This window comes from Harpia harpyja, chromosome 6 (genome assembly GCF_026419915.1).
Source record: "Harpia harpyja isolate bHarHar1 chromosome 6, bHarHar1 primary haplotype, whole genome shotgun sequence".
In the NCBI taxonomy this organism is placed as follows: domain Eukaryota; kingdom Metazoa; phylum Chordata; class Aves; order Accipitriformes; family Accipitridae; genus Harpia; species Harpia harpyja.
This window is the reverse complement of record NC_068945.1, coordinates 28876348-28899980: the sequence shown is the minus strand read 5'-3', so window position 1 is coordinate 28899980 and position 23633 is coordinate 28876348. Positions and strand designations below refer to the sequence as shown.

The window sequence follows — 23633 nt, the reverse complement described above, 5'->3', positions numbered from 1 at the left end:
TTCCCAGTATTATTTGTTGCTTGCTCTTCATCAATGTCTGATGGTCAGACTGACCAGGAGTTGACGTCTCAGCTAGCCAGTGAAGTTTTTTGTATTATTTTTGCAGTTATTGCAAAACCACATCTCTCTACCCTTACTTTGGCATATTCCAAAGTGCAATCAGTGCACTCCCATTTCACAGCTTGCGTAACTTTCTCTGGTGATTTCTTTCCATAACCAGATTGTATAAAACTATTTTTAATCCCATCGTTGCAGTGGTCTGTATACTCACTCTCTGTGGTTAGTTTTCAATTATTGTTAATTTATTCTACAATCATTCTTCATTCACTTCCGTAGTCTGAATCCCATCTATGATGCCCTGGTGCGTTCAGAATTCCTGGCATACAGACTAAATTCTACTTTTTACCTCATTGATGTGAACCTAGAGGGACTCCATCTATATTTTGCAGAACATGTACCTGCCTTGACACTTTGTCTTTGGCTACTCCATTTTATTCTGTAGGAAAGAGTTTAGAAGTCTGCACATGCATTAGAAGAGGTTTCTCACATTGCATTTACACAAGGGCTTTTATTTTTTAACAGTCTTTTGAGATTTCATTATGAAGTTACATTTGAGAAATATTTAATCATTGGCCTTAAGTGAAAAATAATATGAGGAGACTATATTTCATAGGACCTAGATGCAATACGTTGCAGTTACTAACTGTACAAGTTTAGATTTCTGTCTTCAAAAGACTTGAAACTTATCTCTAAAGCTGAAGTTTTTTAACTTTGCCGTTTAGCTTGATGGTAATTCAGAAACTTCACCAGGCAGTTTTAAATATGAGTATTTCAGAAATATGAAAAGAAATTATCATGTTCCCTTCCCTTCTGAATACAAGCCACAATGTGATTGTTTTAAAAAACAAGCTACTTGTGGATTCGGGAAAACTGTGAGGAGCTAGTGACACTTACCGTTGTCACCCTCTTTCTGCAGTTTTACTGTGGGACTGAGCTTTGTGTGCTCCAGAGGAGCCAGGCAGAGTGAGAGATTCCTCCAGGGTTAGTATGGTCCTGGACAGCAGAGGATCAGTTTCTTGAAACACGATCCGTTTTGGCTCTGGTTTTAGACTGGGCCCGAGGGGGCGAGGAGGTCTGTTATATGGAGAACTGCTGTTAATTCCTCAAGTCTTGGTTTTCTGTCAACAGACAGATGTACTTTCCTGTTCTTATGATAGTTTCTCTTACATGGAGCAATATATACGTCCTGTGGACCTGCAGAATTTGCAGCCAGCCCTTGCATGTACACAAAACACAGGTGTGGATTAAGGAAAGACTTGCAGCTTCCTTTGACATTAAAAGGTAGTAAAGAGGATTTACAGTTCATTAGGATCCTCCCCCATCCTTCCAACCATTTCATGTATCTCTTCAATGTTTCAGTGCCATTCCCTTACTTAAGGGTCCTGGATATCTTACTCTATGTTGAAGCTTGTAAAAGACATTTGTTGGGGGGCTGGTTTTGACTCTCGTTCTTGGACCCAACTTTGTGAATAGTGGTAAGTTTCACTAGAAGTGTACCCATATTAGTCTTCTCAGTGGCCCACAAAAAGTCCAGGTTAGTTCCTGTAGCTCCTGTGCTGTCAAATGGAGTATGGCAATTCACATTGCTTTACACCAGCTGCAGATCTGGTCCAGTGTGCTGAAAGATGCAGGAGGCAGTTGCTGTTAACTTAGTTGGCCTGAAGGGACGTGCAGCGAGAGAACTTCCATCATTCTAATTCATTCTCTACATGTTTTCCTCTCAACAGCTCTGAAAAGTCCAGCTGCATTTCATGAACAAAGAAGGAGTTTGGAGCGGGCCAGGGTAAGATGCAATATTGTCTTTAATGTTTTGGGGAAGTCAGGAGTAGTATGTCTTATGTTCTGGGCATCGTGTAGCTGTTAATGAGATGCAGAAGGGAATCGTTCAGATTCTGGATGTAATACAGCGCTGTGTAGTCAGAGATGTATTGGATGGGGTGTTGTTTAGCTTGTATGTGGTGGTAGTTAACCCTGAATGAACTAGTTGTGCCTAAAAAACTATTTAATACGGTGCCTGGATTTCCCCTGGAAACTTATTTCTGGAAGTCACTGATATTCTTCTTCCCCACTGTCCATATACTTTACATTTTTATTTTTGTGGTGTCTGTTTTGCCCTTAAATGCTCCTATCATGTTGTTGTGGTTTCACCCCAGCCAGCAACTAAGCACCATGCAGCTGCTCGCTGACTTCCCCCCCACCCAGTGGGATGGGGGAGAGAATCAGGGAAAAAAAAAATAAAACTCGTGGGTTGAGATAAGAACAGTTTAATAGAACAGTAAGGAAGAAACTAATAATGATAATAATAACAATAATAAAATGACAATAATAATAGGGTAGAAATATACAAAACAAGTGATGCACAGTGCAGTTGCTCACCACTCACTGACCGATGCCCAGTTAGTTCCTGAGCAGCAATCCCCTCCCAGGCCACCTCCCCCCAGTTTATATACTGGGCATGACATCACATGGTATGGAATACCCCTTTGGCCAGTTTGGGTCAGCTGTCCTGGCCATGCTCCCTCCCAGCTTCTTGTGCCCCTCCAGCCTTCTTGCTGGCTGGGCATGAGAAGCTGAAAAATCCTTGACTTAGTCTAAACACTACTTAGCAACAACTGAAAACACCAGTGTGTTATCGACATTCTTCTCATACTGAATCCAAAACGCAACACTATAGCAGCTACTAGAAAGAAAATTAACTCTGTCCCAGCTGAAACCAGGACACATGTGGAGCTCATGCCACCTTTGAGGAAAGTGTATGGTTTCTCTGTTACCTGCATGTGCACTTGTTTATCCAGTACATTAGAAATTGAAAATTTAATAGAGAGGATCCTCCCCCAAATCTTGTAACACTGAAATCACACAGATTTCTGGCTCTATAGAAAGAGGAAGCCAAGCATCACAATTCATGCAGCACCTTTGCTAACTGGGGGGTTTCTTGATGATTTCTGTTCCTCAAAAGGTCTCTGGGGATATTTTTTTTTCTGATTAGCCTACAGGGGAATAAAACCTGTTATGACTGCTGGGCTAAGTTTTGTTTTAAAAGTGAAAGCAACATAAGTAAAAAAATAACAGCTGTGATTAAAACCTGTAAGGGAGTGTTAGCACTTTAAACTGTGGAAGGATTGGAACAGTGGACTTTGCATTAAGACCAATGTCCTAAAGGCTTTTTCCTCCTCTTTTTTTTTTTTTATTTTAAACCTTATTATTAAGTTAATATTCTAGTGTGGGCAATTGAGCAAGTATGGTGCAGTTTTCTGATTGACTTTATTTTCTCTGAAGGCCCGTCCTGATGACCAATACTTACCAGTCTGTTAGCCACTGTTCCCAGATTCCCATTCCTGGGCTGTGTAAAGGGTAACGTGCTCAGCCCCGACAGGGTCATCTCTGTACATTGGTCTGTAGTGCATTCTCCAAAGACAGAGCTAAAAGCAGCTCTGGAAATGAAATGAGTCTTGTCATAGCATTTAGATTCTGCCTGCCAAGGGACTACATGGGGTCTTTAGCTTAACAAATAACATAACTTTAAACAAATAAAATAAGCCCAAACCACAAGTCAGCCCTGAATGCCAACAGTATATGAAAGTATTTGCTGTGAACAATGGAACCAGTGCATTTATCTTCAATGTAAAAAGAAATGTCTTGAATTTCACCATGACACAAGTTAGTGTTGTTGCATAAAAGGGGAAGAGAGGGCTTCAGCTCTTGAGGAAGTCCCTTCCAGTTTCTGTTCTGTGGGGCAGCAGTGCACAGTTAGACTGAGGCGATTACAGTAGAAGGTCATCTTTAGCATAAGCTCATTCTCTGGGTGCTCTGGGACAGAAGATATGCCCCTTCTCTGCTCTGTGTTTATTTAGATCTCAGTAACAACCAAAGATGGTTGTTTCTCTTGTTTGTGCTGTCCAAGTTTACCTTGCTCCTGTGTCTGATCAACTGAAATTGATTCTTGCTTGTCTATTTTTGCTGCAGACAGAGGACTATCTGAAACGGAAAATCCGGTCCCGGCCAGAGAGATCAGAGCTGGTTAGGATGCACATTCTGGAAGGTATGGCACATGCTAAATAGGAAAACATCAACAATAAACTTTATCGTAATTACTTACTTAACAGCTTTCTATTTTGCCTCTGAACCCTACGTCTTTCTTTCAGTTGGAGTGGGCAGAAGATCATGCATGATTTCGCGGGAGGGATTCAACTGCATGCATGGAGATTCTCAGAAGAATCTGTTATGTGAACTCAAATTGTGCAGTTTTGTGTAGCTGAGCAACAAAGAAACAGGGTGACCATGGATTGCTCTTCTACTAAGGGAAGACACTGTAAAATATCCAGGAGGGAGTGAGGCAGATTTGGTCTAATTAGTAAGCACCTCAGTTTCAGAGAGGGAGTACTGCGCTGCTGCTGAGCACCGCATCTTTGGACACCAATGAAAGGGAAAAGATGAAGGAGAATTGGGTGACATCAGTTTGAGAACAGTGAATTTGTCCTATTCTAGAGTCACAAGGGCTACTGTAGTTATCTTTGTAACTTAAATATAAATAATATCTTTATAGTGCACAGTTACCTATTGTTATCTGCAACTATTTTTCTGTACAGTTACCTACTGTTATCTACAGTTACCTTTTTGAATAGAAGTAAAATACTGCTGAAGTGCATTGGTTGACCACTGCTGGATTGATGCCATGTTATTTACTTCCCCCCAAACAGAGACCTCAGCTGAACCCTCCTTGCAGGCTAAGCAGCTGAAGCTAAAGAGAGCCAGACTGGCAGATGACCTCAATGAGAAGATAGCGCAGAGGCCAGGTCCCATGGAGCTGGTGGAGAAGAACATCTTGCCTGTGGAATCGAGCCTGAAGGAAGCCATTATTGGTAAGGCCAGAGGAGGATCTAATGTTGAGGGCATTTCCCACAGGTGGCTGTGATTTCATATCAATTCACCTGCCTGTCTAAGAGAGTGCAATCCCCTGGTTGGTCTTGTTTTCCTGTCTCAGAATCACAAGCTTTCAGCCCCAAGGATTCTGAAAAGCAGAACTCCCTCTGCCCCAGATAGTGCTACGGAGACATTAAATTCTAGGGAGTATGGATATCCCAGAATAACGTGAAAGCAATTGCATACCCTAAAGACTTGAAAGACTGTTGAAGATTGCATTCCCTAGATTCTCTCCTTAAAAATCCGTCTCTCGGTATAACATGTCAGCAACCTTGGTCAGGGAGAACCCACTGACTTACTCAGATCAGGGAGAGGAGACAGAATATAAACAGGTGTGATGAAACAAAAGCTGTCTGTGAACTTAAAAACTTCAGAGGATTCAACCCCTTTAAAAATAAACCAGAACAGATGTAAATCATGCCAGTGCCATTCCAAGGGCTGAAAGGAATGCTGAGGAATAGCCTTCCCACTGCCTCAGCAGTGCTCTTTTCCAGTCTCCCCAGACTGAGCTGTCTGTGTGCGTCTGTGGTTATTCATCCCCTGAAACATGCACAGCTACTTTAAAGACAAATGGGACACAACTGTGAGGAAGACAGAATACTTTCAAGAAAAAGGAAAAGGACAGTGTTGTGGGAGAGCCTGGCTTCACTATTGCACAAGAAGTGGTTGAGGAAGAGAAAGAGTGAACTTGTGAACTGGAGTATTAGAGATGTGGCTGTCTTCTGACTGAGCGAAGTACATCTCTCTGGATTTCTGTGGCTTTTATGTTAGGTGCAAATGATAGTATTTTCCTGCTTACCAGGATTAATTTGAGATAATGTAATCTAAAAAACATTAGTACATTACAAATATACACTCACGTGAATTTATCTACTGGACATGTATGTAGAATGAAATGCTAATACCAGTCAGGACCACCACTTAATCCATAGCCCTCGTTGCTTGTAAGACCAGAGGACAATCTGGGCTTCTGTCTGGAAGAGGGATCTACCTTCCACCACACAGGATGAACACCAAAGGAACCATGACTCAATCTTACACTGTCTAACCACCTTCTTCCTCAGTGCCAGATGATAATCAAATAAGCCATGCCACAGATCTGGGTTTGGGGAGAGTTAAGTAGCAATTGTTATACTTCCTAATCCTGTCTGGCTAAGAAGCAAGGGAAATGGCTCACCCCAGTCTGCATCATTTTATTCTACTGACAGCAGAGATGAATGTAAACACTTAAAACTGATCCAGTTTGGGCTCTGTTCTCTCATTTTTAGTTGGTGTTTTAAGCACAACTCAGACACAACTATCTCCATGCCTTCATTATCTTTGTGAAACATCTAGTGTCAAGTGAAATAATTTCTTATTCCACTTTAAAGACCACAGTTGATGTTTTGTGTTTTCAGTTGGACAGGTGAACTACCCAAAGGTTGCAGACAATTCCTCCTTTGATGAGGACAGCAGTGATGCCCTCTCCCCAGAACAGCCAGCCAGCCATGAGTCCCAGGGGTCTGTCCCATCGCCGATGGACTCCCGGATTTGTGAGCCTCTCCCTAGCACCACTGGCACATCACTAGCTCAGGTGAGAATGTGGTGGCCTCCTGCAGTGCGTTGGAGCTTCACAGCTACTGCTGATTTGTGGCAGAGGATCCTAAAAAGTGAGACCGAGGGATCCTTAAAAGGTATAGTCTGTGAGATTTCACAAGGGGTCTTAGCTCTGTGTGATGTTGGTGAAGTCCTCTGGTTATTCAGAAGCCCCCATAGTGGTGCCATGTGGGGAAGGGGGGCAGTCATTACTTGGTGATACAGCCTGTGTGCGACTGATTCTGGCAGGCAAAGCTGGGTGATACGGGTGTGGGATTTTGATTCCTTTTCTGCCCTGAGAAGTGCTGCTTCTCAGGGACAACTGAAGCAGTGGGTTAAAGGAGTCTAATTAATGACTTGAAACCTGTGCTGCTTCCCTGTAAGTGGACATTTCCTGCACTCTGTTAAACTGTTCCCCTCCTCGTATGTGTATTCATTATGCCTTTTTCTGTCCCTGCAGGGTACATCCCAACTGCAGATTAGTGCAGACTCCAGCGAAACACTTTTCCTACCTGAACAGCCACCCCCGCCTCTGCCACCTCCTCCTCTTCTGCCCCCTAGTCTTACCAATGGAGCGGCTCTTACTGCTGCCAAGCCCCCACCAACACTCATTAAGGTACTATTTTGGGTGATTTCTTTGTCATTGTAGTCTGAAGGAAGATAAGATGGTTACCCTGAAGAAAGTTTGGAGTTGGAAGTATTGTGTTAACAGATGCAAAGGAAGGAAAGCTTATTTCTCACTAGTGTCTTCCTCTGACACTAGTTGTAACATATTTAATAGGTTTTTCTGTTCCATGATGTATTCGTCTTGGATTCGTCCATGATGTAAAATGGATCCTGAATGCAAAATGTTTTGAAACAATCAGCGTTATCCATAATTAGACTCAGTGAGTCTGCACTGGATGAGCAAGTGATCTGGTGTGCTGGGAAAGGTGACCTGCATTACAGTGCAGTGTAAGCTGCTGCGGGTGCTGTGCTGTTGCCTGAGTTAGAGAAGCATGGAAAGACCCTGAGGTCAAATCTGGAGAATTTTGAAATGAAAATCCCAGTGTGTGTTCTGGTTTACATAAGGTGTTACGTTATTTCAGTGTTTCCATTCTCACTTGCTTCCTCCTTTTCTTCTAAATAGCAAAGCCAGCCCAAGTCTGCTAGTGAGAAGTCTCAGCGCAGTAAAAAAGCCAAGGAGTTGAAGCCGAAAGTCAAGAAGCTTAAATATCATCAGTATATTCCCCCGGACCAAAAGCAGGACAAGGGAGCTCCTCCCATGGATTCATCCTATGCCAAAATACTGCAGCAGCAGCAGCTCTTTCTCCAGCTTCAGATCCTCAACCAGCAGCAGCAGCACTACAACTATCAGACCATCCTGCCAGCCCCACCAAAGTATGGGTCCTAAATGGCAGCTCTCTCTTAGGAAGCACTTGCTTCCCCACTACTGTTATCAGAGACTTTGTGTTCTGGGTGTGAGGTGTGGTGATTGGGTGTAACGCACTCAATCTTGTTAGATTACAGTGGGCCTCAAAAAGGGCTGGTGTCTGTCAGATGGATCAGACAAAAGCAGCTGAAGTGAGTTGGTTGGCAGAGTAAGGGGCATGGATATAGTCAAAGGCATTGGTGTGCTTCAATGTCTATAGTGACGCTAGTGACCCAGACGTTTCTGAACGTACATGATTGTTGACACTGAGGGCCTCCGGTGCCTTTCCACCTTGGTTTTGATGCCTGTGGTTTTTTGTTCCCTGCAGGCCTCCAGGAGAGCAGCAGAGTGGTGGCAATGCCCCTGCTGTACGCAATCTCTCTGCCACAGTCAGCAGCACATCTTCAGTATCCTCTGGTTCCAGTGGGCTGATGCGACAAAACAGTAATGCTGCAGTGGGCAAGCCTGGCCCTCTCCCTGCCAACCTAGATGAGATGAAGGTAAATGTCCTGTGAAGCTGCACAGCCCCTTTTTTGCCATTCTCAGAGGGCACTACTGAATGATGTTGCTGCCCCAGAGCAGGGCTGAGGTGGACTGACAGGAGTTAGTGATAGCAGCTGGTATTGCTACCCTGCAGTCCATACCTGAGGTGCAGGTTTGTTGGCCTGCAGGAGGGTCAGTTTAGTCCTTTGCCCCATGGCTCTGGTAGCTGTTAATAGTTGTTGTGGTTAGAGTGTACGTTCTCTTAATGCTGCCCTCTGTTTTTCCACATACCAGGTAGCAGAGCTGAAGCAAGAGCTGAAGTTGAGGGCCTTGCCTGTCTCGGGCACAAAGACGGACCTGATTGAGCGTCTCCGAGTTTACCAAGAGCAGAACGGTGCAGCTGGCCAAACAACCCCCACTCCCAAGCCCAGCACAGCAGCCATCCTCCCAAAAGCTGCCGAAGTGGTGGTAGCCTTCCCAGCTGCCAGGCTGAGCACAGGGCCAGCCCTGGTCACCACTGGCATTGCACCAGCAGAAGTAGTTGTGGCCACAGTCACCGGTGGTGGCATGATGAAGTTTGGCAGCACAGGCTCGACTCCTCCTGTTTCTCCAACTCCTTCTGAGCGCTCACAAATGAGCACAGGGGACGAGAACTCGGCCACCGGAGACACCTTTGGAGAGATGGTGACTTCACCCCTGACCCAGCTCACCTTGCAGGCGTCTCCAGTGCAGTTCCTGGTGAAGGAAGAAAACTCCAAGTTTGCCTCCTGCAGTGTAAATGCAGCACCCCGGTCAGAGCGGTGTAGCACTGGTAACAGCAGAGATGCAGAAGTTAGGGACAAAGACCAGATGCTGCAGGAGAAGGACAAGCAGATCGAGGAACTCACCCGCATGCTGAAGCAGAAGCAGCAGCTGGTTGAGATGCTTAGGCTACAGCTAGAGCAGGAGAAGCGCTCTCAGCAGTCACTACCGGCCCCAGCGGCTGCAGGAGAAGGAACAGCCCTTGCCTCTAACCCAGTAGCATTTGGCACCCAGGTCAAGAGTGAAAACGGTTTCCTGAGCTGCCAGTCTGCAAAGCAATCCAGTGGCCAAACAGACCAATTCAGCCCTGCACCAACCGCTAGCCAAATGGACACTTCGAATCCAAGCCCAGTGCCAAAGAAAGCCATGATGGTGAAGCAGGAGGTGCCAGCCGTGGAAGCAGAGCCGCCGTGCCAGTCCCACAGCCCGCGGCTTTTCCTTGGCCAGCAAGGGAGCGCCCTGAGCGACCTCATCAAGGGCAGCCCTCCCCCCACCCTCATCACCGACTCCACAGGGACCCACATCGTCCTCACCGTGACCAAGCAGAGCGCCGAGAGGCAGGGCCTCTCGCCCCACGGGAAGGCAGGGAGTAGCTGCCTGGCCTTGCAGGTAGGCAAGGGTTAGATCACATCCCTGCTGCAGGCAGTTGGGTTCCTCTCTCCCTCTTCCTGCTCCTGTGGTTCAGGTTACCGTAGGATGACTTAACGCGGTGGAAATTCAACGCAGTAAATACTAAAATGGCTGAGTTGCTTGCTACGATGGCTGGTAGATCATGGCTTTGTAAAACAGAGCAGTGTAAGCAGATCTTCAGCAAAAAGACTGGAGTTTGACAATGATGAACTGCGTACAGCAATGCATGATTGACTGTGTGCATCACAGGCTGTTCAGCATTCTTCCAAACCCATGGTTCTGCCTTTTGTCAGGCAGGATCTCAGGCTTGGAGGACGAGGGTTTGCTGCCACATTTCACTAGTTTTTGAAAGAACAACTATGCCTGTGGTAGTAAAAAAGCAGAGTGTATTTCACCTCTTGTACTTCACTGGAGAGAGCATAGTCAGAGTGATAGATAGGTCACCTTATCTACCAAGAGCTGAAATCAGACTCTGGGAGCAGGCTTTTTGCTTTTTGACTGCTCTTTGTTTTAATGCATGTCACTATTTCAGTGTTAACAGAGTCTTTCATCGGAGATGATCTACTATTCCCCTGTTGGCATGAGCTCAGCACTTAACCGAAGTGTTCCGAGTGTTTCTTCCAGGAAGGGATAAATAATGCCCAGGTTTTATAGCATAAGTCAAACCCCAGCATCTTCCATGGCATCAGAGAAGATTTTCATTCTCTGCTGCTACATTTCTTGCACCTTCTGCAGAGCAAGTGGCAGTGCCTACCATCAGGGACAGGCACTGAGCAGGCTGCATTGGCTGTGTAGCAGGTGAGATGCCAGGCAGCTGTCTAAGTATCAGCATCCAGTGTCACCCTTGATACTGCAGGGTACCTTACCTGAGCTCCAGCTGCTGCTCCAGAAGGGGACAAATCCTGTGTCAGGTCTGCCAGCCCTCAAGGGATGTCATGGGTAGCCCAGGGATTTAGACTGGTACTACCTCCTCTTTTAGGACTCTGAATCCCACCCCAGTCTGGTTTCTCTGCTTGGTGAAACAGAATGATTGACTCAATTTCCTAAAGAATAAAGAGTGAGGAAGAACAAACAACTTCATAAATCCTTTAAGAAACACAAGCCTTTCTCCATGTTGTGTCTGGGGAATAACTTCTCATGGATAGCCTTTTCTTTCCAGAGAGTACAATCATCGCCCACTAAAACTTCCAGCCAACCACCGTGTCAGCTACCTGCAAGCACCCCGCAGCAGCCCACGCAGAAGCAGCAGCAGCAGCCCCTGCAGCAGCAGCAGCCCAGAGGACTAAACCAATCTGTCAGAAAGGTAGCTTACTGCCTGCTCACTTTTCTTCCTTGTTTTTCTTTGCCTGCTGCTGGGGTTTGTAGCAGCGGTGGGAAGGGGACACACACGCACGATCCTGGTCAGGGACCATCATCGCAGCAAGTGAGATCTCACAGCAGCTTCTGCCACAGCTTGCAGCTGCACGGAGTGTTTGGTTTTCAGCTTGAATGTGGCAGCAGAAGGGGTGCCTGGCATAGCCTCTCCATTCCCCTGCCTCCTGCTGAACTAGCTGTGATGGAGAGCCCATCAGGCATGAGGTTTCAGGATTGCTAAGTCTCCATGAGGTCTTCCCCTATGGGCACGCTTGGAAGTGATGTGGAGGCTTTACAGCAAAGAGCTCGGGGCTAAACCCTGACAATTTGCTAGCTTCTGCCCTTCTGCTTCTGCCCTTCTGCCTACTAGCTTCTGGGCAGAATACCAGCTGGTGTTTTAAAAAAGCATTGTCTATCAGTTAAAAAAGATGAGAGGCCAGAGTGGGCAGCCTTGGTTCACAGTGGTGTCCCTGATTCTTGAAGGAGTGCTGCTGAACTGAAAAGGTGGCTACTGCATGGAGAGAGGGTGGTATAGGCAGTATGTCTGCTACTGAAGGTGGCATATAAGCTCTGAGAGGGGCAAAAGGATGTGACCTTTTACTCTCTGGTACTGATGAACATGCTGTGATTTCCATTCCCGTGCCTTGGAGCATACCCGTTAATCATCTCTTTGTGAAGTGCAATGCCTGTTCAGAAAAGAGAGCACCTCTGGCTTTACCCCTTCTCCAGGTGATGGCTGTAAAGAGGCTCTGCTGTGCATGTCCTCCCTTTCTAGCCCACTTAGCTCTCTCTCTAACATGTAATTAAGATACAGAAAGATTATGAAGAGTTTTTAGAGCTTGGAGGATCACTTCTGAGTCAGATCCTGGAAAGGATATGGAGACAGGAGTTATTTCTAGTGCAGTCAGAGTGGGATATCCACTTTGCAAAGGGTCAGTGCCTTAGTTTGCTTGGAGACCTTTGAGGAAAAGCAGAAGTTAAACGAAGGCACATTTTCCCTCAGACTCCCTTAGCTCATGTGCTGTGGAGGCATCTGTAGTGACTCTCCTAATCCTTTTGCCTCCCTGTAGGGTCAGAAGCCAGGTCTGCAGGTGGTCACGGGGCAGCTGCCCCACACCATATTGTCTTTCTCAGCACCTCCAAACCTGCAGCCCTTCTTCCCCAACGGTTTCCACAACAGGTCCCTGAATATTGGTGCTCCTGGCAAAGCTGGCTCACCCAGTTTGTCAAAAAAAGGTACCCTCCCAGCACATCCCAGTGGCCTGTGCCACAACGCCAGTTTCCAGCCCCTCTCAGGAAGACAGTGGACCCCAAAGCGGCTCTGCTGGCCGGGGCCCGGGGTCGCTCCTCTACCTGCAGGTCACAGAACAGACGAACAGCTTTCCAGGGAAAACAGGATGGGGAGGAGCATCAACACGTACAAGTGTTGGAACTGGCATTCAGCTACTTCCCAGGGATCACTGCTGCAGGGGAGCAAGCTTCAGTGTGGATCACGCGTAACTGCTGTAGAGGCGAAGACCTGATCCATGTTTTAACTTTTCTTATGGGCAGTTTCAGTGCTGATTCATCTGGTAAAGCTGAGTCACAAGCACTACTTCCTGCAGCACTTGGGGTTTCCTTTGGAGGTCTCTGGTGCTGCTGAGTGCGCTGGTGCTCTCCGCCCACCATCAGGCTGTGAAACTTGCTGCTAGTGAAGCTTCATTGTGTCCCCAAAGCAGGCACTGCAGAGGGGGATGGGTAAAAGAGAGGTCCTGGATATATTGCGCAGAGTAGGCTGAATGCAACAAGGGAAGTGCCCTCTCTCTCCAAAGTGCTAGAGGAATCCCCCACTTGGACAGATGAGGCTCTCCCCATCCACGAGCAGCCCGGTGGCGGTTTGTGGCATAGTTGCTTTAGTGTTAGAAAAATCAGCAAAAGATTTCCAGCTGTGAGTTGGAGGGGAAATCTGTCTTCCTCCCCTGCAGCCAGGGCATAGTGCACAGAGTACATGGAAGAAGCCAGGCTGTTGGGAGCAGAGCAGCACAGACCTCTGTGCAGCGCTCACCAAGGGAGGGGGTGATGGTCTCTCAAAGCAGTTGTCAGACAAGAGTTGATGTGGACTTTCCCCAGTCACCCCTTCTGCCTTCATTCTAAACAGCCCTCATCGCAGCCCGGCTCTCCTGCTGCCCCTTCCCCATCCCAGATGGACCTGGAGCAGCAACAGCACACGTCGCTTTTTGGAACTCCTCCACCTCCTCTCCCTGTTCCCTCGGTCCCAATGAAAGAGCCACCAGGCTATGAAGAGGCCATGAAGCAACAGCCAAAGGCCCAGGTGAGAGCAGTTCTTCTCCCTGGTTTCCTTGGAGAGCAGGTGAAATGTTGCCATTGAAAATCTGCTTAGATTCCTGATCTGGGCCACTAATAGAGAATGGAGGCACAACTGTGCCTTCCTAGCTGAATTCTTTCTGGGGGGTTTGGGGCAGACCCCAAACCACAGGTAGAGATCCCAAGCCACTCGCTGCCTGGTGACTGTTGGTACAGCAGTTGCTGACTATACCTTCCCCTCCAGTAACAGCCGAGGGTTACAGAGGATTCTGGTGCCATGCCTCCGTGTGCTCATTCTTGCTTAGATAACAGTCCCATCCCTGGGGCGAGGGAGGAGAGCCAGCGGCCAAGGGTGTTGCTGGAGGTGGAAGCTCCCCTGGTAAATAGGAAGCTAATCCTGCGCTCGCTCTCCCCAGGAGAATGGCTGTTCCAGCCAGCAGATGGACGACCTGTTTGACATTCTCATTGAAAGTGGAGGTAAGGAGACAAAGCATTTCCCATTCTTTGGGTTTGAGCCTGGGGATTTATAGGGCACTGAGCGGAGAGTCTGTCATGGCTCAGGTCTTTGCTCCTGCAGCCCTGCCAGTGCCTTTAGCATTGGCAGGAGTCATTAAGGCACCGAGGGAGATGTCAGTCAGGCATTAGTACGATAGAAAGCTTCTCGGCGGCTCTGCTGCATCAAATCTGGGCACATCTCTTCTGTGATACTGGACAGAGCTGGAATTCCCCGGAGGTGGGCTGAAAACTCCCCATAGCAAGCCAAGTGCAGGCAGCGGATGAGTTTCCTTATCCCAGTTGGTGGTTGGTGATGGCTCGGTCTGCGTGGTCAGCGGTGGATCCTTCTGGTGTTCGGCCAAGCTTTTCCTCACCCTGGCCTGCCTGTTTGTTCCCTGTACAGAGATTTCTGCTGACTTCAAGGATCAGTCGTCCCCAGCTGGGAAAGAACCGCCCGTGGCCCCAGCTTGCTCCCCACCGCCCAGCAGCCACCATTCCTCAGAGCTGGCGGTGCCGGTGTCCTTGGGGCAGCCGGTGCCCGTGGGCCGGCTGGAGGACTTTCTGGAGAGCAGCACCGGCCTCCCGCTGCTGACGGCAGGCCACGACGGGCCGGAGCCCCTGTCCCTGATTGATGACCTCCACAGTGAGATGCTGAGCAGCTCGGCCATCCTGGACCACCCGCCTTCACCTATGGACACCTCGGAATTGCACTTTGCTCATGAGCCGTCCGGGGGCATAGCCCTGGATCTGGCTGAGGCTAACTTGGACAGCATGGACTGGCTGGAGCTGCCGGGGGGGCCCGTCATGAGCCTGGCTCCCCTGAGCACTGCGGCTCCCAGCCTCTTTTCCACAGACTTCCTTGATGGACACGATCTGCAGCTGCACTGGGATTCTTGCTTGTAACTCTGTGAGCAGAGACTGAAGGGAATGGGAGGGCACAGGCATGCAGGGGGGGAGAGGCCAGTCAACCAAAAAAAAAAAAAAAAAAAAAAGGAAGAAAAAAAAAAAAAAAGAGACAAGCTCCTAGTATTTGTACTCCTCCCCCAACAGTGTCCTTCCTGCACGAAGCCGGCAGTGGTAGCAAAGGCAGACCCGCAGCTCGAGTCGCTGCTGCCTGGGCCGGGCCAGGGCAGGGAGAACGGCTGCTGGGGGAAGAAGCGGCTGCAGGAGCTCCGGGGCTGGTGGTCTCCTGCCCCCTCAGTGCAGCCTGACCCAGCTCCGGTGCGAGCAGAGCCGGACACCCGTCTTCCTCCAGGCGGGAACAGCGATGGCAGCGCATGGGAGGCAGGCACGAGTTCCCTCACGCCTCGCAGAGGGGCATAGCGTGACTGGGCCTGAGCCGTTTCCAGAAGCAGCACCCCGCGCCTTGCTGGGATTGGCAAATAAAGGAGGTTTAATGGTTGCAGAAGGGGATTCTACCTCCGGAGCAGGACACAAAAGGTGGGAGTGCTGGCTGGGGGCACGGCTGCCCTCTGCACCCCCTCCTGTCTGCCAGGGGAGGGCCTGTTCTGCCGCAGGGCTGCGAGGAGCTGGGCAGAACAGGCACCTTTTCCAAACGTAGCCAAAGGGAACCAGGGTTCCCCCCACCCCAACCTGGTAATGTCTCAGCTGGTTTCCCAAATATTGCTGAGCTTGGCAGAGGCCTGCCTGCTTGCTTCACTCGCTTTGGGCTGCAAAACAGATTTTTAAGGTGCTAAAATCCAGGTCCTTATATGTTAAAATCTGTCCTTCGCTGCCCCAGACCTCTGGCTGTGCCTGGAAGCTAGCCTTCAGGCACACCCCTGTCCCCCCCAGCTTCCACAGCACTGGTGACATCCCCAGGTGAGCAGGGCAGTCAGTCTGTGGGGGGGGTTAGGGACAAGAAATCGTCTGTGTGTCCTGGGGCACACGTGAGGGGCACAGCTAGCGATGAGCAACATATCATTAGGGGCCATGTGCAATCTGTCTCTTGCCTTCAGCTATGCTGTTGCCTCCCTGTAGCAGGTGCCCCAGTGGAAAGCAGCAGCCCAACAGGCAAGGAGGGGGAAGCGGCACTGCAAGAAGGGTGTTGTGAGGCTCAACGCAGGTCCTAGCTCAGGAGTGCGACTGTGAGGGCTGCTTTCTGGGAGAAGTGGGAGCCTGAAAGCAAGTAATGGGCAGGTGACCTCCGCTCTTCCTTCCCTCCAGGCCCATGGCGTAAAAGGCAAAAGCAAATGGCTGCTTACTGGGAGCTGCCGCCCTGTGTCCAGCCAGCTGTGGCCACGTAGGGCCTGGGGCTGCTGACTGACGAGTACCCCAAGCCATGACAATGCTATTCCTTGTGCAGGGTTTTGCGTTGGAAACCCAGGCCTGCGGCTCTCTCCTGTGCTGTTACTCCCGTCGCTTTTAAATTCCTGTGTTTGTTAGTAGTAACTCACCGCCATATTATTTACCTGGTGAGCCGTAGCCTCGCTCGCTGTGCTCCACGCAACCGCCTGGCCGCACAGCTACCCCTACTTTGGCCTTGAGCTGGGTCTGGGCTGCGGGGCTGCAGTTCCCCAGGGCAGGGCTGGAGGCAGCGGCTTTTGAAATCGTACGGACTGAGGTGCTGACCCTGCTCAGGCACTGGAAGGAAAAAACTGCCATCCTTTTTAGTATCTCCTTGAGGATGCTGTCCTCACCTTTGCCCCACGCTGGGCTGCAGTGCTGCCTGCTGGGGAGGGGCACACGCTGCTCCCCTTCCCCTTTGGTACCCGGTGCTCTTCTTGGGGGGGGCCTTGCTGCAGGGGGGGGCAGGTACCCCTGCTCCAGGGCAGGTGACTGCCAGCCCTGCACACTGTGCTCTCCGTCAGCCACCGAACTGGCAGCCAGGTGGGGGGTCATGCCTGTTTTGCAGCTGGGAGAAAATCCTGCTTTCCTGAGCCCTATTTGCTTGTTAACTGCATGGGGAGCCACTTTCTTAATCATTTGGAGGGGAAGCCTGCTGGCAGCTTCCTTCCTTTCTGCCCCCTTCTTCCCCCCCCAGTTGTAAGCAAGTCAGAGCCTCTTATCTGCTTCCTTCAGTGTCTGGGTTGGAGAGGATACCCCCCCCCCCCACTTTCTGTTGCCCAAACTACAGTGTCATGTCCTAAAAATCAGAATAACTGGGACTGATGGACACCCTCTTTGACCCCCCCCACCCCTCCCCAGTTCTCTCCTGGTGCAGCCCTGGTGCTCACTGGGAGCAGAGAGTGCATTAATAATTGCCTTACAGAGCTCCCCCAGGGCAGCTGCCCAGCCATGGGACCAGGTGGGCACAGGAAGCAAGTGCTTTCTTAGGAGGAAAGGATGGGGGGACAAGGGGAGGATCTTTCAACTGCTAAGGGGAAAAAGTGAGGGTACCTATTTGTCAAACTGAAGCAAAATCAGCTGCTTTTAGCCCACAGTGAGCAGTAGCCCCCACGAAAACCAGCTGTGTGATATCTTTTATACAAATAATTACAAAGCTGCAAACAGTAAATAAAGAATGAAATTACCAAAGTGCAATGAGCTCCTCGAGGAAGGTGGGAGCACTCCCGGCCTGACCCAGCCACAGTTCCTCACACTGGGCCAGGCACCAGTCTTTGCTGGCAGAGAGCTGCCAATGCCCATTACCAATATAGCCCTTCCCCAGGGTTGAGGGTGAAAGGCTGAGCTCACAGCTGCTCCCTTTTCACCTTTACCCACCCACCTTCATTTGTGAAACGTTGTAGGAATTAATTTAAGTACATTAAACTTGCCCAACAACATACTTGAAATTGGCTGACAGGCTCAAGAGCCCTCAAGGAGTCCAGACGATACAGAACCATGAGCCTCACCTCCTAAGGAAAGCAGAGCCCTTCTGCCAGGAGAGCGAGCGATAACCCAGTGCCCGTGGGCAGAGGGGAAGACGGTGCCTCATCCCAGGAAATAGTAGGAAGTCTTTTCCCCAAGCAGTGCGAGAGCAGGCTAGCCCAGTTCTCTGCTTTCTTACTATTATTTGTTTGAATAATAGTTCAATAGTTCTTTGTCAGAAGAGGTATTCCCCTGGACGTACATTTTTGCACCCACTGGGAAAAACGAAGTCTGATGTTCTGCCTCTACCTTGAATGTAATCCTGAATCTTTCTGCTGTAACCACTACTTGTTTGTAATGTGTATTTGACTAGTACGCACTCTCCCTTCCACTATGCAGCAAACAGTGAGGGGTGATCAGCACCATCGGAGACAGATGGTGTTGGGGCATCGGATCCAGAGCAAGTATTCAACTGGAAAAGGATAAAAGTGACAAGTTAACGGGGGAGAGAATGGATCTTTAAATTGAATTATTTTTTCAGTTACAAATATTTGAAAAAAAAAATCCATTTTATTAAAAAAATTCCAAACAAACAGCCAAGTGCTCAAAAACTTCTCTGCTATGCTGGTGGGAGGGCTTGGGGCCACTCTGCCTTTTCCAGCTAAGGGTGGGTGATCCCTCTGGGTCTTTCTCAAACCAGAAAAAAAAGAAGCTTGAGTGGTGGTGCCTCATCTCTTCTCGGCTGCAGGGAGATTCCCTCTGTGTATGGAAATTACCTACCCTGCAACCAGAAGTAGGTCTTATGGTGGGAGAAGCACAGGCAGCTTTTACAGCCTCTCCCAGCCCCGCAGGCTGGTCTGGACCGCAGCCGTCATGGTGGTGAGGTGACACTGCAGCCTTCCTCAGCCAGATGCCAAACTGGAATTACTTTGACTGAAAACACTCATTTTTCACATCAGTAAATACGCTGCAACTCCCACCCTCCCATGACCTTGGGCTTCTGAACAGGGTTCTCCCCAGGCCTGGGCCCTGTTCCTGTCCCGCTTTGCAGCCAAGACTCCACCTGCTTTTTTCTGGAAAAGCTGCTTGTTGTACGGACAACGCCGCTATCCGCCACCACCCAGCCCTGCTTTCTGCCAGCCCCGCTCCCTTTGCTAAGGGCCCTCCTCCTGCAGTGTCCCCACACCCCCTCGTTTTTGAGTATTTCTTGCTTTTCTGGGGCTCTGCTGCAGAGCTGCACTTGGGGGAAGGCTGGCGGCAGAGAGGCAAGGCAGGGCTGCCGGTGCTGGCAGCACAACTGCTCCTGCCACAGTGCGAGGCCAGTGAGGAGCCCCACGGTGCCAGCGCAGGTTGAGCGGAGGAGACCTCAGCTTGAAGCCAGCGGAGAAATGGGGTCGTAATTATCAACCGCAGAAATTAAGAATTAAATCTAGTCCTGGCCCTGTCAAAAAAACAAAGCCAAAGCCTGGCACTCTCCCAAGATCCAGTTTATTTACAAACCCACCAAATAAAGGAAAGTAAGAATCTAGTGTCATTTCATGAGTAGTTTGTGCTCACAGACAAGCGCTTTCAGTAGAAAGTCACAGACTCCATATCCAGAGCCACCACCACAAAGCAGCAATTCTCCACTCCTGACCTGCGTCCCTGCCGCCGCCGCAGGGTGAGGAGGACGAGTTAGTCTCCCTGAGCCAGCTCCAACCTGAACCCCGTCCTGAGCTACAACAGTGCCAAAATATACATGTTCCTGGAGTTAATTTACAGCTTTTTGGTTAACAGTAAAAATCATCTAGAGACTAAAATGACAGCATGAAACACTCTTGTTGAGGGGAGAAGGGGTTTTTGTCTGCTCCCAGAGGAGACAAGGCCCATCCCCTAGGGCCGTTACAGTGATAACGGCCGGTGAGGTCGGGCACCTCTTGTCAACACCCCACACACCAGTGCCAGGGAGGTGGGATGAGGCCGATGCCAGTTCCCTCTTCTCAGCCCCCGCTCCAGGTCAGAGGAACTTGCCCAAGTGCTTCAGGTTTTGCCATCCCTCTCCCAGGCAGAGGCAAGCCCTTGGCTGGCCTGGCGGGGGGGAGATGTGCTATCCCTACAAGCCTCTCACCAGCCCGATTCCACTTGCACCCGTGGTGCCACCTGCCAACGGCACCAGCTTTCGCGGATCAAAGCCACCCCGCACGGGCTGCCTCTTCCCCACAGCGATGGCAGCAGACACGCTCACGCACCCACGCATCCGCTGGCCCGTGGGGCTGCGCGCAAGGGGCTGTGGGCCAGGCAGCTCCCCCAGGCACAGGGAGGGGGGAGACAGAGTAGAGGCAGGCAGGAGATGGGGGTGGCAGAGCTGGGGAAGGCTGGGAGGGGGCACTTGTTTTTGTGGCCAGAACACGCTTGCCCCTTTTGCAGCATCACCCTCCACCATCACCTCCCTCGCAAGTCTGCAGCTTGGCCTCTCGGCGCTGCTGCCATCTGTCCCGGGTGGCCTGGCAGCCCCCCCCGAGGGGGATTTTGTCACAGATACAAGTGGGGTGGGGGGGGGAGGGCAGGGGGTGAGACATGACAGGGGTGGGGGAGAGGAGTGTGCGCCACTGAGAAGGTTCCCCAAGGATGGGGCGGGGTGGGGGTCACCCATCTATGTCCCAGCTGAAGAGATGGTGCTTCACCAGCATGTCCTGCACCCCTTCCTTCAGCGGCTTCTTCTCCTTCTCCTGCAGGACGACACAGAGAGCCGGGTCAGCGCACCGCACCCAGAAAAGGGGAGGTCGCGTCTGCGGGCAGAGCCCCAAAGCGCACCGAGGTCTCCGGCGCCCAGACAGAGCAGCCCTCTGCGCTTCCCACCTCTGCGCAGCTGAAACAGGGAGAGGCCCTGCGGTTTGGAGAGCACCGGGGAAGGGACGGGCCCGCCATTTCCCTCTGCCCCAGCTGGGCAGGGGCAGGCAGCAGCCCCTGCCAGCACTGGCACGCAGCTCCTGGCTGAGGGAGAGAATGAGAGATGCCACCTACTCACCTCCCTCTTTATTGGCAGCTCCCAGTCCTGAGAGAGGCTGAAGGCAAATTTGCAGAGGACTCTGCAATGGAAGAGAGCGATGGTAGCACACCCCGCCAGATCACAACTCCCAGCCTGTGCCCACAACTGTTGCCCCCCAGGCACACAATTGCACCGGCTCCTCAGCTTGCCCCGGCACGCCACAAAGCTTACAAGGATGAAATTCCTTGTTTGTTGGTGTTGAAAGGGCAGCACCAGCCACTCATGCCCTGTTTCCCCCTCCTCTTTGGGCTTCACACCCTGCCAGGCTCAGGCTGGAAAGAGAAGCCTGAAGATGTGACTCAAGTGCAACCCCTACAGAGCCTGACACAGCAGCGCAGGGAGGCACGGGCAGATGGCAGACACACATAGCTGAGGACTGCAATCAGCTGCAATGGGGGGAGTTGCAGGTTCCTCTCCAGAAAGCAGACCCCTGCCAGTAGCACCTCAGAGTTTCTGCATCCCCCTCTCTCTCTCCCTGGAGTAAGAGAAGTGTCCCGACCCCCACGGACAAGTGCCGCATGGGGATGGCACTTGGAGCTCCCTCGTCAGACCCGGCTCTAAGCAGGGGCTGCAGGCACAGCCTCAACCCTGTCCCTAGGACAGAGACACACAGCTCAGACCTCCTAGCAACAAGCTCGTCAGTCTTTCAGGCTCAGGGGAAACTCCTGTGTGGGTATCTCCTCCAACTCCTGCTGCAGCGAGGGAGCCGAGGCCCTCCACAGGAAGCTGGCTAGGAGAAATACGGCATAAGCCTCCGCTCCTGCTCCACGTAAACCTGGCCCCAGCCATGAACCAGTCCCGCTTGGTCCTTCGGCTGTGCTGAACTAGCGCTGCCCCACAGGACACAGCAGCAGAGAGGTGGAGGGGACTCCCCTCCTCCCATTCCACAGCAGCACAAGGAGAACAGGGCACCCCGAGGTGTGTACATACAGGCCTGCTCCTGGCTACGGATGTTCCCGCTGGGGCCAGAGGCAACCGGGTGGCATGGAGAAAAACCAGTTCCCGCAGAACGGCAGCAGCAACAGGGCTGGAGTGGTGGTGGTGGTGGCGGGGGGGTTGCCCTACAGCTCCCTGGGACTGGATGTGGCTTTGCCGAGTGCAGGAGGGCCAGGAGCACACAGCGTGGATGTGTGCCCTGGGCTCCAAGCGATGTGCTTTGTGTGAGCTCAGGCACTAAAGCCGCGTTCAGCCTCTGACATCGCTCCCTCACTTAACCAGGAGTCAGCCAGTGACAGTCAGACTGTCTCTTTAGCAGATTCCCTGTTCCCTGCTTGGCCTCATGGTGGCTGGCAGAGGACCTGGAGAACATGGGGGTGGAAAAGGCAGTCTCTCCGTCAGAGTAGGTGCAGGGCACAGCAGGAGATTGCTGGCAGGCAGAGGCTGCCTGCTTGTCACGACAGCTCCCCAGGAGCCAAGCTCTGCTCTTGGATCAGGCAGGCGCAGTGCATCACATTAAGCAGTCTAGACAGTTGCTGCTGCCTCAGCACACAGAAGTCTCTGCAGCGGGGATGTCTGGGCAGCCCACACTGCTCCTCACTGGAGAGGGCCCAAGGCCAGCCATAGGGAGGGCCACCTCCTGCAGAGGAGGAGGAAATCCTTTCCAGACCCTTGCAAGGCCCACGGGGACACTCACCTCAGCTCACATTTGATCTGTACCCAGCCGGGACTGCGCAGGAATGACCAGGGGTGGAACCACTTCTCCACAGTCTGCAGGCTTGAGCACAGCACCTCCAGCCACAAATGCAGCACCTGCTCGCTGCAGCGATGGGGTAGAGGCATGTTATTTGGCTGAAGCCAGGGAAAGAAGCCCCGTCCCTTTGGGATAGTCTATTTTCAGCCCAAGCCTTGACCCCAAACTCCAGTCCTGTCCCCCGTAGGAACAGGATAACTCAGTAAACTTGTGTGACCCACTCCACGCAATAAGAGCTACTTCTTCCAGCTGGGAGCCAGGCCAGCACGATGAACAAGAAAGGAGCAGGTCCCACTCAGTGGCTGCAGTGTGAGGGCAAAAAGACCCTGTGGCCGAAGGCAGACTGAAACAACTGCTGCCCTTGAACCTGCTCTGCTCCCTCCCAAGCTCCTCGCACCCGCAATGCCAGGGGTATCAGGACCAGATGACTCACTTGAGTCCAACGCAGATGAGGGAACGAAACTTCACGTCCATCTGCGCATGTGCAGCGTTGTGTGTCATGTTCACAGCCTGAACCGCCTGCAGGGAGGGAAGATGGGGTTACCGCCTTCTCAGCTTAGCCTCAGGCACGGCTGGGCAGCCGTTTCGGCAACACAGCCAAATGCTGCCCTCCCCGGAGCGGAGCTCCCCACCCTCACCCAGTGCCATCTGCTAGCGTCAGAGGGGCCAAGCCTTCCTGATGGCTTCACTTTCTGCCTTTCCCCAGGCACCTGGTGTCTGTATTCCTTCCCATCAGGGAAGGTCTGGGAGACTCTCGAGCATCTCCCTAGAGATGAGCCTCACCCTCCAGCAGCCTCCATGGGAAACTTCCCCACATTAGGAGCTGGGCTCTGGCTGGGCTGGGGGCAGCACTCACCCGGTAAAGCAGCTCCTCCGGAGTGAGGACTTTGCCGTCTTCATCAAGCCTGCAAAGATCACAGCAGAGACACAGCTAGCTCTGGAGCCACCCTGGGCACATGCAGGCCTCTCCCCCTCCATACCCCAACAGCTCTCTTGCTACTGCTGAGCCCACAGGTGATCCTGCAGCCGTGAGAGAGGAAGACACAGACCCAGAAGCAAACACGGGAGCCTGGGGAAGGGGACAAGAGCCACTGCCAGCCCCAAGTCAGCGCAGGCACAGCAGCATGCTG

At 51.2% G+C, this 23633-nt stretch overlaps 2 protein-coding genes across 4 annotated transcripts in view; one reads left to right on the top strand and one right to left on the bottom strand.

Annotated features, from left to right (window-relative positions):
- MRTFA (myocardin related transcription factor A) overlaps positions 1-18380 on the top strand; it is a 50275-nt gene extending 31895 nt beyond the window's left edge. The window contains exons 3-14 of the mRNA XM_052790784.1: positions 1788-1843; positions 4027-4102; positions 4761-4922; positions 6381-6556; positions 7019-7174; positions 7688-7938; positions 8298-8469; positions 8747-9862; positions 11043-11186; positions 13374-13547; positions 13957-14017; positions 14439-18380. Of these exons, the coding sequence (XP_052646744.1) occupies positions 1788-1843; positions 4027-4102; positions 4761-4922; positions 6381-6556; positions 7019-7174; positions 7688-7938; positions 8298-8469; positions 8747-9862; positions 11043-11186; positions 13374-13547; positions 13957-14017; positions 14439-14938 (3044 nt within the window). The 3' untranslated portion in view covers positions 14939-18380. The remainder of the gene's footprint in view (positions 1-1787; positions 1844-4026; positions 4103-4760; positions 4923-6380; positions 6557-7018; positions 7175-7687; positions 7939-8297; positions 8470-8746; positions 9863-11042; positions 11187-13373; positions 13548-13956; positions 14018-14438) is intronic.
- An 877-nt stretch (positions 18381-19257) lies between these two features.
- SGSM3 (small G protein signaling modulator 3) overlaps positions 19258-23633 on the bottom strand; it is a 31218-nt gene continuing 26842 nt past the window's right edge. For all 3 annotated transcript variants that reach the window (XM_052790785.1, XM_052790787.1, XM_052790786.1), the window contains 5 exons: positions 23360-23408; positions 22937-23022; positions 22447-22569; positions 20793-20853; positions 19258-20493 (listed from right to left, as the gene is read on the bottom strand). In XM_052790785.1, the coding sequence (XP_052646745.1) occupies positions 20410-20493; positions 20793-20853; positions 22447-22569; positions 22937-23022; positions 23360-23408 (403 nt within the window). In that variant the 3' untranslated portion in view covers positions 19258-20409. The remainder of the gene's footprint in view (positions 20494-20792; positions 20854-22446; positions 22570-22936; positions 23023-23359; positions 23409-23633) is intronic.